General features: G+C 37.9%; 1 protein-coding gene across 1 annotated transcript in view; it reads right to left on the bottom strand.

Annotated features, from left to right (window-relative positions):
* LOC123634165 (cytochrome P450 4X1) overlaps positions 1 to 13,537 on the bottom strand; it is a 32,189-nt gene that overhangs the window by 9,809 nt on the left and 8,843 nt on the right. The window contains exons 5-8 of the mRNA XM_045545477.1: positions 11,935 to 12,062; positions 11,696 to 11,850; positions 5,387 to 5,493; positions 4,616 to 4,806 (exon numbers count right to left, since the gene is read on the bottom strand). Coding sequence (XP_045401433.1) covers positions 4,616 to 4,806; positions 5,387 to 5,493; positions 11,696 to 11,850; positions 11,935 to 12,062 — 581 coding nt within the window. The remainder of the gene's footprint in view (positions 1 to 4,615; positions 4,807 to 5,386; positions 5,494 to 11,695; positions 11,851 to 11,934; positions 12,063 to 13,537) is intronic.

Genomic DNA, 13,537 nt, shown 5'->3' on the forward strand with positions numbered 1-13,537 from the left:
TTTCAGTCTTCTACATGTGGCTATCCAGTTTTCCCAAAATAAACAGACAGCCTACAGAATGGGACAAAATTTTGGCATACTACACATCAGATAAAAGACTGATAACAAGAATCTATTTAGAACTCAGGAAAATCAGCAAGAAAAAATCAAACAATCCTATCAAAAAGTGGGCAAATGACATCAATAGAAATTTTTCAAAAGAAGATATAAGAATGGCTAACAAACATATGAAAAAATGCTCAACATCCCTAATCATCAGGGAAATGCAAATCAAAACCACAATGAGATACCACTTAACTCTGGTGAGAATGGCCTTTATGAAAAAATCCCAAAACAACACATGTTGGCGTGGATGCGGAGAGACAGGAACACTCATAAACTGCTGGTGGGAATGCAAACTAGTGCAACCCCTGTGGAAAGCATTATGGAGATACCTTAAACAGATTCAAGTAGACCTACCATTCGATCCAGCAATCCCAATATTGGGCATATACCCAGAAGAACAAAAGTCATTCTATAACAAAGACGCCTGTACCCGAATGTTTATAGCAGCACAATTCACAATCGCAAAGATGTGGAAACAACCCAAGTGCCCATCAATCCACGAATGGATTAGTAAACTGTGGTATATGTATACCATGGAGTATTACTCAGCTATAAGAAATAACGGTGAAACGACATCTCTTTGGTTCTCCTGGAGAAAGTTGGAACCCATTCTATTAAGTGAAGTATCCAAAGAATGGAAAAACAAGCATCACATGTACTCACCAGAAAATTGGTTTCCCTGATCATCACCTAAATGCACATCGGAGAAGGAAACCAACTGGATATCAGTCTGAGACAGGGGATGGGGGGAGGGGATGGATGCATGCCTGCATGATGAGTGCATTGTGCACCGTCTGGGGAATGGTCATGCTTGAAGGTGCTAACTCAGGGAGGTGGGTGGGGGAGGGGATGGAGGTATGACTGCATGGTGTATGCCAGGTGCACTGTCTCGAGAGTGGACGCGCCCGGGGCTCTGACTCAGGGGGATGGGCGGGACACGGACAATGTATGTAACCTAAGGTTTTGTACCCCCATGAAGAGCTGAAATAAAAAAAAAAATGTCCATATTGACCAAAGTGATCTACAGATTCAATGCAATCCCTATCAAAATTTCAATAGCATTATCACAGAAATAGAAAAAAACAACACTGATTTTTTTTTTTTTTTTTTGAGACAGAGTCTGGCTCTGTTGCCTGGACTAGAGTGCCGTGGCATCAGCCTAGCTCACAGCAACCTCAAACTCCTGGGCTCAAGCAATCCTTCTGCCTCAGCCTCCTGAGTAGCTGGGACTACAGGCATGTGCCACCATGCCTGGCTAATTTTTTCTATATATTGTTAGTTGCCCAACTAATTTTTTTCTATTTTTAGTAGAGACAGGGTCTTGTTCGTGCTCAGGCTGGTCTCGAACTCCCGAGCACAAACAATCCACCTGCCTCGGCCTCCCAGAGAGCTAGGATTACAGGCGTGAGCCACCACGCCCGGCCAACACTAAAATTTTTGTGGAACCACAAAAAACCCCAAATAGCCAAAGCAATCTTGAACAAAAAGAGCAAAGCTGGAGACATCATACTACCTTATCTGAAAATCCACCACAAGGCTCTATTCATCAAAACAGCACGGTACTTTCACAAAACAGACATATAAGCTAATGAAGCAGCATAGAGAACCCAGAAATACATCTACACATTTATGGTCAACTGATCTTCTACAAAGGTACCAAGAACACACAATGGTGAAAGGATATGCTTTTCAATAAATGGTGTTGAGAAAACTGGATGTTCACATGCAGAAGAATAAAATTGACCCCTTATCTCATCCCATATACAAAAATTAATTAAAATGGATTAAAGACTTAAACATATGACACAAAACTGTAAAACTACTAGAAAAAATATAGGGTTTTTGACATTGGTTTTGGCATAAATATGCTGGCTACAACTCCCAAATCACAGGCACAAGCAAAAATAGACAAACAGGTTTGCATCAAACCAAAAGCTTATGCACAACAAGGAAAATAATCAACATAGTGAAGAGACAACCTACAGCATGGGAGAATATGTTTGTAAACCATATATCTGACAAGGGGTTAATAACCAAAATATATAAGGAACTCACACAACTCAATAGCAAGAAAACAAATAATCTTATTAAAAAATAGGCAAAACCTGTATAAACATTCTCAAAAGAAGACATACAAATGGCCACAGGTATATTTAAAAAGGTTCAACATCACTAATCATCAGAGAAATGCAAATTAAAACTATAATGATCTCTCGCCTCACATCTGTTAGAATGGCTATTATCAAAAAGACAGGCCAGGCATGGAGGCTCATGCCTATAATCCTAGCACTTTGGGAGGCTAAGGAGGTAGTATCACTTGAGGTCAGGAGTTGGAGACCAGCCTGAGAGAGACCCTCTCTCCATAAAAATTAGAAAAATTAGCCAGGCATGGTGGCATGCACCTGTAATTCCAGCTACTTGAGAGGTTGAGGAAGGAGGATTGCTAGAGCCCAGGAGTTTGAGGTTGCTGTGAGCTGTGATGAAGCCACCACACTCTAGCTTGGGTGACAGAATGAGACCCCGTCTCAAAAAAAAAAAAAAAAAAGACAAAAGATAACAATTGTTAGTGTGGACGTGGAGAAAAGGGAACCTTTGGACACTGTTGGTGGGAATGTAAATTAGTATAACCATTATGAAAAACAGTATGGACGTTCCTCAAAAAATTAAAAATAGAACCACCATATGATCTATCAATTTTACTTCTGGATATACATCCAAAGGAAACAAAATCAGTATTGAAGAGGTATCTGTAGGCACAATAGCCCAGATGTGAAATCAACCTAAATGTCCATCATTGAATGAATGGCTTAAGAAAATGTGGCATATATACACACTATTTAACCTTACAAAAGAAGGATACCTTGTCATTTGTGACAACATGGATGAACCTGGAGGACATTAGGTTAAGTGAAATAAGCCAGGCACAGAAAAACAAATGCCACATGATCTCACTTATATGTGGAATCTAAAAAAAAATCAAACTCACAGAAGCAGAGAGTAAAGTGGTGGTTACCAGGGTCTGGGGGGAAGGAGGAATTGGAGAGGTGTCACTTAAAGGATACAAAGTTTCAGTTAGACAGGAGGAATAAGTTTAGGAGATGTATTGTACAACATATTAGTTAACAATTTGTATACCTGAAAATTGCTAAGAGGGTAGCTTTTAAACGTCTCTATCACAAAAAAATGATAAATGTGAGATAATGGATGTGTCCATTGATTGATTGATTCAGTCATTCCCCACAATGTATACATATACCAAAACATCATTTTGCACACTGCATATACATATACACACACAAGCATATACATTCACACACACACTTTTTGTCAGTTAAAAAAAAAATTAGTCAACACTGTATTGTGTGCTATATAGATTAAACCTTTAATTTATGGTAGAAAATTACTATTATTTCCTTATAAAAATGAGATCTCTACTACACTTTATAACTTCAAATTTTGCTCTAGAAATGTTTCAAATGAGCTGATCTTTGCATATGAAATATGATGTTTTTTCCTAGCCATGTGGCTGAGTTGCCCTTAGCCTTTCTGTCCTGCCCTTTTGACTAGCTAGGGAGAAGGGAGAGATTTATGTTAGGGGCATGTTTTATCTTTGCAAATAGCACATCTGAGGGGCAGATCCATAACCTGTGCTTTATTAACAGCAAGATGTGCCTAAAGTCTAACAAAATAGAATTGAAGTTTTCCACCTGGCTAACTTCTACTTATCCTGTAAGAGGCAGCTTAAGTGTTGGATCCCCAGAGAAGTCTCTTTGAGCCCTACAGGCCAGGTTGTGTTCCTGTCTTCTATGTCTCTGTGTTAGCCAGCACATGTATCTGTCATTGCACTCATCATGGTACACTGCAATTTTCTATAGGGAGGTCTGTCTTCTGTAGTAGACCGTGAGTTCATTGAGGGCAGGACCCACATCAAATCTTAGTCAATTTTTTTAGTGCTTCAATACTTAAAATGTCCTCAGTCTATATTTGCTAAACTCAACTACAGTATGTATCATCTAATATTATGTTCAAAGTCCAAAATCAATCCTGAAGAATAAAATTGGAGACAAGGGCATGGGAAAGGATGTCTTTAAATACTTAAATACTGTCCTTAAATACTGCAGCTGCTCATTCAGCTCTCTCAGGAGTCCCATGTGAGCTCTATGGTTCAAGCTCTAAGTGCAAACCTAGGGATCAAGTCCTCATTTCCAATGCAACAGAGATCAAACGAAAGAATGGAAATGGGATGTTTTATATACCACTGATTAGAAAAATAGTGACAGATAATTTACAGATAATTTACAGATAATTTACAGATAATTAACCTTATTTTGCAAAAGACAAGAGGATAAGTTGGAGCTCTCTTAAGAAAGAGCAGAAAAGTAGCCTACCTCTTCTGCTTCCATATACACATATCTTGAGACACTACAGTCACTAAGTTACCAGTGCAAAAAAATAAAGCAAAATCCCAGGAGGAGAACTAGGATGAAATATTTGCGGATGCAGATCTTACCAGGTGATGGAAGACCCGTCCCCTAGGATGCCCTTGATCTCCTCCCGGCATCTGTCCTGATGCTCAGGGTTCCGAGCCAGGCAGTAGAGGAGCCAGGAGAGGCTCGAAGCCGTGGTTTCGTGCCCCGCGGCCATGAACGTGTTCACCTCAGAACGGATGTCAGTATCTGAGAAGCTCTCTCCGTTTTCAGCCTAGTAAGCACAGTAGAGATATATTGTTATAAAATGTCAGTTTATAGATGTTTGGCTATCCAATCAAAATAATGATTTTAGGGGAAAAATTAGAGTTTCAACTAAGGGTTTCAATTTTAATTCAGTTCAACGAATATATAGTATAAGCCACATTTTGCCCAGAGCATAAAGGAGAACCAAGGTTAGAAAAGCAGGCCTTGAAAAGAGGCCCCCAATCACCAGGCCCTAGAAATTCTCTTCAAACTCCCAGATATATCTAGATTTTACAGGACCTCATCATCATCATTTTACATGCTTACCCTGTGACCATTTTCCTGTGATTCCCTGAACTCCATGTAACTATATGATAATCCCCAAATCCTGTCAAATCTGTAATTTAGTCTTTACTGACTCCCTCGACTAACATGGTTGCAGAATTCCATCTTTACCCCAAACTGCATGGAGCCAACTCACCAATTCAAAGTACGGTTAAATTTAGTCAATCAGTTTCGTTTTTGTCTCCCCACCTCATCCCCACTTACCCACCTACCCGCCTAAGTAACTGGCTGGTTGAGCAGGATCATAAACTTGGAAGATTTACCTGGGCAGAAAGGACAATATCCAGAAAATCCTTGTACTTTTTCTTCTGAGTGGTGTTCTGCTGCTCCCTAGCCTTGAAGGATTCCTTTCTGTCCTGGATCATCTTTTCTGGGTAGGATAATAGTTTCCCATCACCAAAGTGACAGCAAAGTAAATCAAAGTGAAATAAATTATAAAGCAAGCCATAGCCCATGAATAGCTCCAAATCTTGCTTGATTTCCAGAAACCAAAGTGAGTACATGATATTTAAATAGATTTAATTTTCACAGATGGTCCATTTCCCCATTAAATGGACAACTTTTGATGAAACTCCAAAAATAAACACAACAGACCCAACAATAATTTATATCAAGTAGGTAGGCAATATAATTAAGATGATTTTAAATTTAGACTCAAACAACCAATTGTTCTTTTCTTCCTCAGTCTAAAATCTTATCTTCACAGAAAACTTTACCAAATAAAATGGAATGAAATGGAAGACAGAAAAAAAAAAATGCCAACATATGTATAATGGAAGGGACTGAAAGGAAAAAAAAAACTAAAAATGTGGAATAGAGGTAATATTTAAAACTGTAATTCCAGAAAACTTTCTTGAAATAGGAGCAAATTTATATCTATATATTAAAGGACTCATCTTATACCTGGAAAAATTGGAAGAGAATGGCCAATTCCATTACGTACTGTAGTAAAACTATTTGATGTTAAAGATAGAAGAAAAAAAATTCTCACAGATTCCAGACGAAAAGATCAAACCACTTTTTGGGGTGAGGAAGTTGGGCTAGCATCAGACTTGCCAGCAACAATAAAGAACTCAAGGCAACGGTAGAGCATCTTAAGAAATTCAAGAAGGTATGAGATAAGTATTTTACATCCAGCCAAACTGCCCTTCAAATATTAAGGCTATGGAAAAACAGGTTTACATATGCAAGAACTGAAGGGATGCTGTGGTTATGAGCCCTTCCTGAGGACATAGAGGATGACCTTCATCCAATCTAGAGATGACTGCAAGAATGTCATTTAAAGAACTGAGGTGGGCATTTAAGAAATTTAATTCTAGATCTTAGACTAAAACAAAGATAGAGACCCGGGTGGAACAATAACATATGAACTTTAACAGTAAGAATAATGCAACTAAAAATATAATATATGGGAGAGAGAAAGGGGAAAGTAGAATAACATCACCAATAGCTGTACAGGTAAGAAATGGAACTCAAAGGACATCATTTAAAACTGATAAACCAGGCCGGCTGCGGTGTCTCACGCCTGTAATCCTAGCACTCTGGGAGGCTGAGGCGGGTGGATGGCTCGAGGTCAGGAGTTCGAGACCAGCCTGAGCAAGAGTGAGACCCCGTCTCTACTAAAAATAGAAAGAAATTATCTGGCCAACTAAAAGTATATGTAGAAAAAATTAGCTGGGCATGGTGGCACATGCCTGTAGTCCCAGCTACTTGGGAGGCTGAGGCAGTAGGATCGCTTAAGCCCAGGAATTTGAGGTTGCTGTGAGCTAGGCTGACGCCACGGCACTCTAGCCCGGGCAACAGAGCGAGACTCTGTCTCAAAAAATAAATAAATAAATAAATAAATAAATAAAACTGATAAACCATGAAATAAGCCAGTAATAAAAGGACGAATGCTGTATGATTCCACTTAGATGAGGTACCTAGAGTAGTCAAATTCATAGACAGAAAGTAGAATGGTGGCTGCCAAGGCTGAGGGGTGGGGTTTCAGTTCTTCATGATGAAAAGAGTTCTGGAGATGGATGGTGTTGACAGTTGCTCAACAGCATGAACGTACTTAATGCTGCTGGACTGTACACTTAAAAATGGTTAAGATGGTAAATGCTATATTATATGTATTTTACCACAATAAAAATTAATGACAAACCAGACAGCAAATGGTTAAGTAAGGAAAAGGGGAATTAAGGATTCCATAAAAAGACTAAATACTATGGTAGCCACAGAACAAAAATATAATGTCAAAAGATGTTACACTTAAAAAGAACAAAGAAGACATAATACATAGAGAAAGAAACAGTGTGCTGTACTGAAGAACGTGTCCCCAAACTTTATGTCCACTTAGCACCTGTGAATGTGGCCTTATTTTGAAATACAGTCTTCGTAGAAGCACAGTCATGTGTAGCTTAATGATGGGAATACATTCTGATAAATGCATAGTTAGGCAATTTCATGGCTGTGCAAACATCATAGAGTATACTTATACAAAGCTAGATGATACAGCCTACTACACACCTGAGCGATATGATATAGCTTATTGCTCCTAAGCTACAAACATGTAAAGCATGTTACTATACTAAATACAACAGGCTATTGCAACACGTTGATAAGTATTTGTGTATCTAAACATACCTAAACATAGAACAGGTAAAGTAAAAATATGGTATTATGATCTTATGGGACCACCATCATATATGCAGCCTGTCATTGACACATTGTTATGTGGCACATGACTATAATCAAGTTAAGATGAAGTCATATTGGAGTAAAGTGGGCCCTACTTCAATGATTGGTAATCTCATAAGAAGAAAGAAATTTGGAAAAAGATACATAGAGAGAAATCAACCATGTGAAGGCAGAAATTAGAGTTATGCATTTGTAAGTGAGGAATTCTAAGGATTGCTATCAAACACCGAGGGTAGAAAAAGAAAGGATGGATTCTTTTCTAGAGCCTTCAAGAGGGAACATGGCTCTGCTGACACCTTGATTTTGTATCTCTAGCCTCAGGAACTGATAGAATAAGTTTCTGTTGTTCTAAGTCACCCAGTTTGTAGTTATTTGTTATGGCCTATATCTACTAAGAAGTTAAATCAATAATCAACAACCTTCCAAAACAGAAAAACCAGGCACAGATGATTTCACTGGTGAGGGTGAACTCTACCAAACATTTAAGAAAGAAATTAAACCAACTTTCTACAATCTCTTCCAGAAAATAGAAGCAGAAGGACTACTTCCTGGCTCATTTTATGAGGCCAGCATTACCCTAATATCAAAACCAGACAAAGATATTACAAGAAAACTACAGACCAATATCTCTCACAAACATAAATGCAAAAATCTTCAACAAAATATTAACAAATTAAACCTAACAATATCTACAAATAATTATACACCAAGACCAAGTAGGATTCATTTCAGGTATGCAAGGCTAGTTCAATATTCAAAAATCAATTAATGTAAAAAAAGTATTACAACAACAGACTAAAGGAGAAAAGTCATATGATCATATCATTGGATGCAAAAAAATCGTTCAACAAAATCCAACAGTCATTCATAATAATTAAAAAAAGACCTCCCAGCAAACTAGGAATAGAGGGGGAACTTCCTCAACTTGATAAAGAACATCTACAAAAACCCTACAGTTTACATCATACATAATGGTGAGAAACTAGATGTTTTTCTGCTAACATCAGGAATAAGGCAATGATGTCCTCTCTCACCAATCCTATTCAACATTGTCCTGGAAGTCTTAGCTAATACAATAAGACAAGGAAATGAAAGGCAGATTGGGAAGGAAGAAATAAAAATGACTTTGTTCATAGATGATGTGATTGTTGAAAATCCCAAAGAATCAATAAAAACCTCCTGGAACTAATAAGCAATTATAGCAAGGTTGTAGGATACAACGTTAATACATAAAAGTCAATTGATTTCTTATATACTACAAATAAATAATTGCAATTTGAAATTAAAAACACTACAGCATTTATATTAGCTCTGAAAAATGTAATAGTTTCTAAATGTAACAAAATATGTGTAAAACCTGTATGAGTAAGACTATAAAACTCTGATGAAAGAGATCAAAAAAGAGCTAGATAAATGGGAGATATTCCATGGACATGTAGGAAGGCTCAATATTGTTAAGGCATCATTTCTTTCCAACTTGATCTATACATTCAATGCAATCACAATCAAAATCCCAACAAGTTATTTTGTGGATATCAACAAACAGATTCTAAATTGTATATGGTATGGGAAAATACCCAGAACAGCCAACACAACATAAAAGGAGAAGAACAAAGCTGGAGGATGGACACTACTTGACTTCAAGATTTACTCTAAACCTACAGTAATAAAGATAGTGTGGTATGGGAGAAAAAACAGACAAATAGATCAAGAGAACACAAAGAAAGCATAGAAATAGATCCACACGAATACAGCCAACTGATCTCTGATAAAGGAGCAAAGGCAATTCAACGGAGAAAGGATAGTCTTTTTGAAAAATGGTGATGGAACGACTGGACATCCATGGAAAAAAATTGAATCTAGACACAGATCTTATAGCTTTCACAAAAATTAACTCAAAATGGATCATAGACATAAATGTAAAATGCAAAAGTGTAAAACTCCTAGAAGATTTCACAGGAAAAATCTAGGAGATCTTGGATTTGGTGATAACATTTTAGATACAACACCAAAATCACAATTGATGAGAGAAAAAAGTTGGTAAGCTGGATTCATTAAAATTAAAAATCTTTTGCTCTGTGAAAGATACTTTTAAGAGAATGAAAAGACAAGTCACAGACTGGGAGAAATATCTTCACAAAAGACATATTGGATGAAGGACTGGTACCCAAAATATACCAAGAATTCTTAAAACTTACAATAAGAACACAAATGACCCAATTGAAAACGGGCAGAGGATCCGAACAGACACCTCACCATAGAAGGTATACAGGCGGCTAATAAGCAAATGAAAAGATGCTCAATATCACATGTCATCAGGGAAATGCAAATTAAAATAACAATGAGATACTACTAAATGAATTTCTCTACTACCTGAGTATATGGCAATGGCTCTCAACTCAGGGCTATTTTGACCCCAGGGAACATTCATCAATGTCTGGAGACATTTTTGGCTGTCACAACTGTCAGAGTTCTACTGGCATTCTGTGGGTAGATTTCGGGGATGCAGCTAAGCATCCTACAATGCACAGGTCCCAACAACAAAGACTTATCCAATCCAAAAGGTCATTAATGCCAAGGGTTGAGAAACTCTGGACTAGAGAAAGGCTTTAAATGAGTACTAAAAATCCAGATGCAAGAAAAGGAAATATTGATAAATTTGACTAAATAAAAATATATGATTTTGAAAAGGTTTTATTTTGAAGTTTTGAAAAAATTTAACATGTAGTATTTTCCCAAATTCTTTGCATTTTGTTTTTTTTTATCATAATTATATAATATAAAAAAGTGAAAAGAATTTTTTCACCAAGGTCTATGTAGTTACCCCCCCAAACCCACCCCTGTTTGTTTACTCTGATGAATCATATAAATATTAACATTTTCTGTGTGGACCATGATGCAAAAACATTTAAGGACTATTGCTATTTATAATGCCCATTGGTGTCAAATTGTTTCTATCCTGCTTCTATGAGTGTTTTCCTTACAATAGCTACATGCATGTGTATATATACATATGTGTGAATGTGCATGTGTCCGTGTGTCTTGCAAATTTCCTGGGGGCAAAGGTATTTGACATAGTAACTATCCTTTATATTTAGCATTTATTCAGTGCCAGACACTGTCCTAAATGTTTTATGTATATATATATATTCGTCAATATGTATGTTGTACACATATATATTCATCACTACAATAAACCTGTGAGACAGATTTTTTTTTAAAAGGCGAAAGATTTATACGATCTGAAGAGAAACCAGAGTATAGATTTTTATTTTTATTTTTTTTAATCTCCATTTTACAGATGACACTGAGATGAAGTAGTAACTTGTCCAAAGTCACACTGTTAGTAAGTGGTGGAGCTGATAAAGGATTAATTAAGCGCTTGATAAGTATTCTGTATTATGGTGCTCATGAATGGTAATGTTGAATTGCTTAAAAAGCTTAATATATTTCAATTTTTGTGTTTCTGTTTTGCTGAAACTATTTTTGAATCAAGCTTCTTTTAAATGCATGTCCATGTTTACTGTTCCTACTCACTCCTATGGTACATGAATATTTTTAGCTGGTCATTATCACTGTAATCACTGTACCAAAAGCCATATTCCAAGTATGTTTTGAAATTTTATATGTTCGCTGTTATATTTATAATAATAATAATTGTATGTAATAAAAATTATATAATATATAGAAAAGTTCTGATAAGACTACTACTATGGATGTGGCAAAGTCTTCTAAAGGATGCAAGTTGTATTTCATTGGAGCAATGTCCTCATAAACGCTCCATGAAGAACAAATATTCTTTCTCCTTTCACATTGAAGCTCTCCCTCTAGATAGGCACAATACAATCATGACAATGTATGGACATGGGCCACCCAAATTCAACAAATACCTGTGTACTGATGCACCACCTGGATTAACTTCTGGAAGTGGTGGCCCTTAGGGCTGAGTTTGAAAATCATGTCATGGTGATACCAGAAATTGTACACACGGTTATGTATAATTCTGCCGATTCCAAACGTGGCTTTTACATAAGGATCATGGGTGCTAGAGGAGAAAGTTGGGACAATGTGTTAATAAATGGTTTAGAGAATGGTGAGCAAATATCTTTTTTGCTCTCCTGTCACTGACCTGTTTATCTGGCATTTGGACTCCTGGCTGAAAGCACATTTCATGATTGTATCCAGGGCCAGCAAGTTGATGTGCTCATAAACCTCCACGCTTGTGTTCTGAGTGCTGCACAGCTTCTCCCACTTATCCTGGCATAGGAAGTCAAGGTCAACATCCTCACTACCATCAAACTGCCTTTGTTTGAAGGCTCCTCCCTGACTCTGCCCTTATGATCTAAAGGAAACCACCCTGACCCAGCAGGAACCAAAGGTCACATGAGGAAATAAGCCGTGTGTTTACATTGGGCACAAGGAAGGGAAATACGCACCCGGCTGAGTAAGAAAGAGCAAACTTCATAGCTGGCAAATGGCTGTGGGAAGGAGCTGTGGCTTTTCCATTATTACCATAACTCTGCTTTCAAACAGACCAGAGTTCCATTAAAACACACAATCACTGATACAAGACCCATAATTACAAGGGGTTTCCCAGGGCTTCTTCCGTTTTCACTTTCCAGCTCGCTAGATACCACTCCGCTACTCTCAACCACCATAACCACACTTAAACTTGGAACATTTTCAAAAACATTTTAGATCATCCAGAAGCCGGGGACAGAGAGGAAGGAGGTGTGGAGAGAAGCCGCCGCCGGGAGCTGACTCCTAGCCAAGCACAGCCTGTGCCCATCCGACTTCCTCACAAAAGGAGACCTACTCACACTGCCCTAAAATGCTTGGCCTGACTTTTCAGAACTGCCACAAAGTCCCCAGTTGAAAATGTGCTTGTCGTAATAAGCATTCTTTGTGTAAAAACGCAAATACGTTGAAATGTTTAAGTTCAGTTCAACCTACACTTGTTGAGTACCTACCGGCACTAAGCTTGGTGCTAAGCACTTGGAAACCACAAATAAAAGGCAAAGAGAGTTTTAAAAAGTTTTACCTAAGTGTCAATTGTTTAGTCAAAAGCTTTCATCAGTACCATGTATGTTTTACTGAGTATAAATGGTGAGTTTAGAAGCAATGAAAGCAAAGGCAAGGCTTCCGTGCTTGTGGCACTCTGAGTCCGGAACAATTCAGCAGAGGAAGAGGGAGGGGAAACCCAGGGAAAGGTGAGGCTGAGAAATGAGGAGGGCAGAAATGGCTCCTAAAAGTGGAGAGAAAACTCAAATATAGTCACTGCTGGATTGAAATTGTGCTGAAGCTGGACAGCAACCAGACTGGAAAGAGGATGCTTTCCTCCTGCCCTGTCTTGTGCCTTGCGGTCTCCAGGTCTCTGCCTCGAGGACTCGCACCATGTTTTTATCGCAATCCCGGCAGACTTCAGTTCAATCAGCTTCTGTGAGCTTGGCTGAGAACCCAGCCAATGAGCTGGTAATGTAATAGTGGTTCCTCTGAGGACAGGGATGGGTTTGCTGAAGACCAGGGTAGCTTTGGCTTTGGTTTTGGTATTCAAAGCATTTATGATGAAACTATATTAATGAACTACTTGTATGATTTCAAAATAAATATGATTTAAAAATTTAAAACCATTGTACAAGTAGAGTTTTGGAATAGAACTCGTGTATAAGTCAGACACTACTCACAGGAATGTTCCTCTACAATGTCCTTTTGCCTCTTTGGAAGGCTCGGGT

This window comes from Lemur catta, chromosome 3 (genome assembly GCF_020740605.2).
Source record: "Lemur catta isolate mLemCat1 chromosome 3, mLemCat1.pri, whole genome shotgun sequence".
In the NCBI taxonomy this organism is placed as follows: domain Eukaryota; kingdom Metazoa; phylum Chordata; class Mammalia; order Primates; family Lemuridae; genus Lemur; species Lemur catta.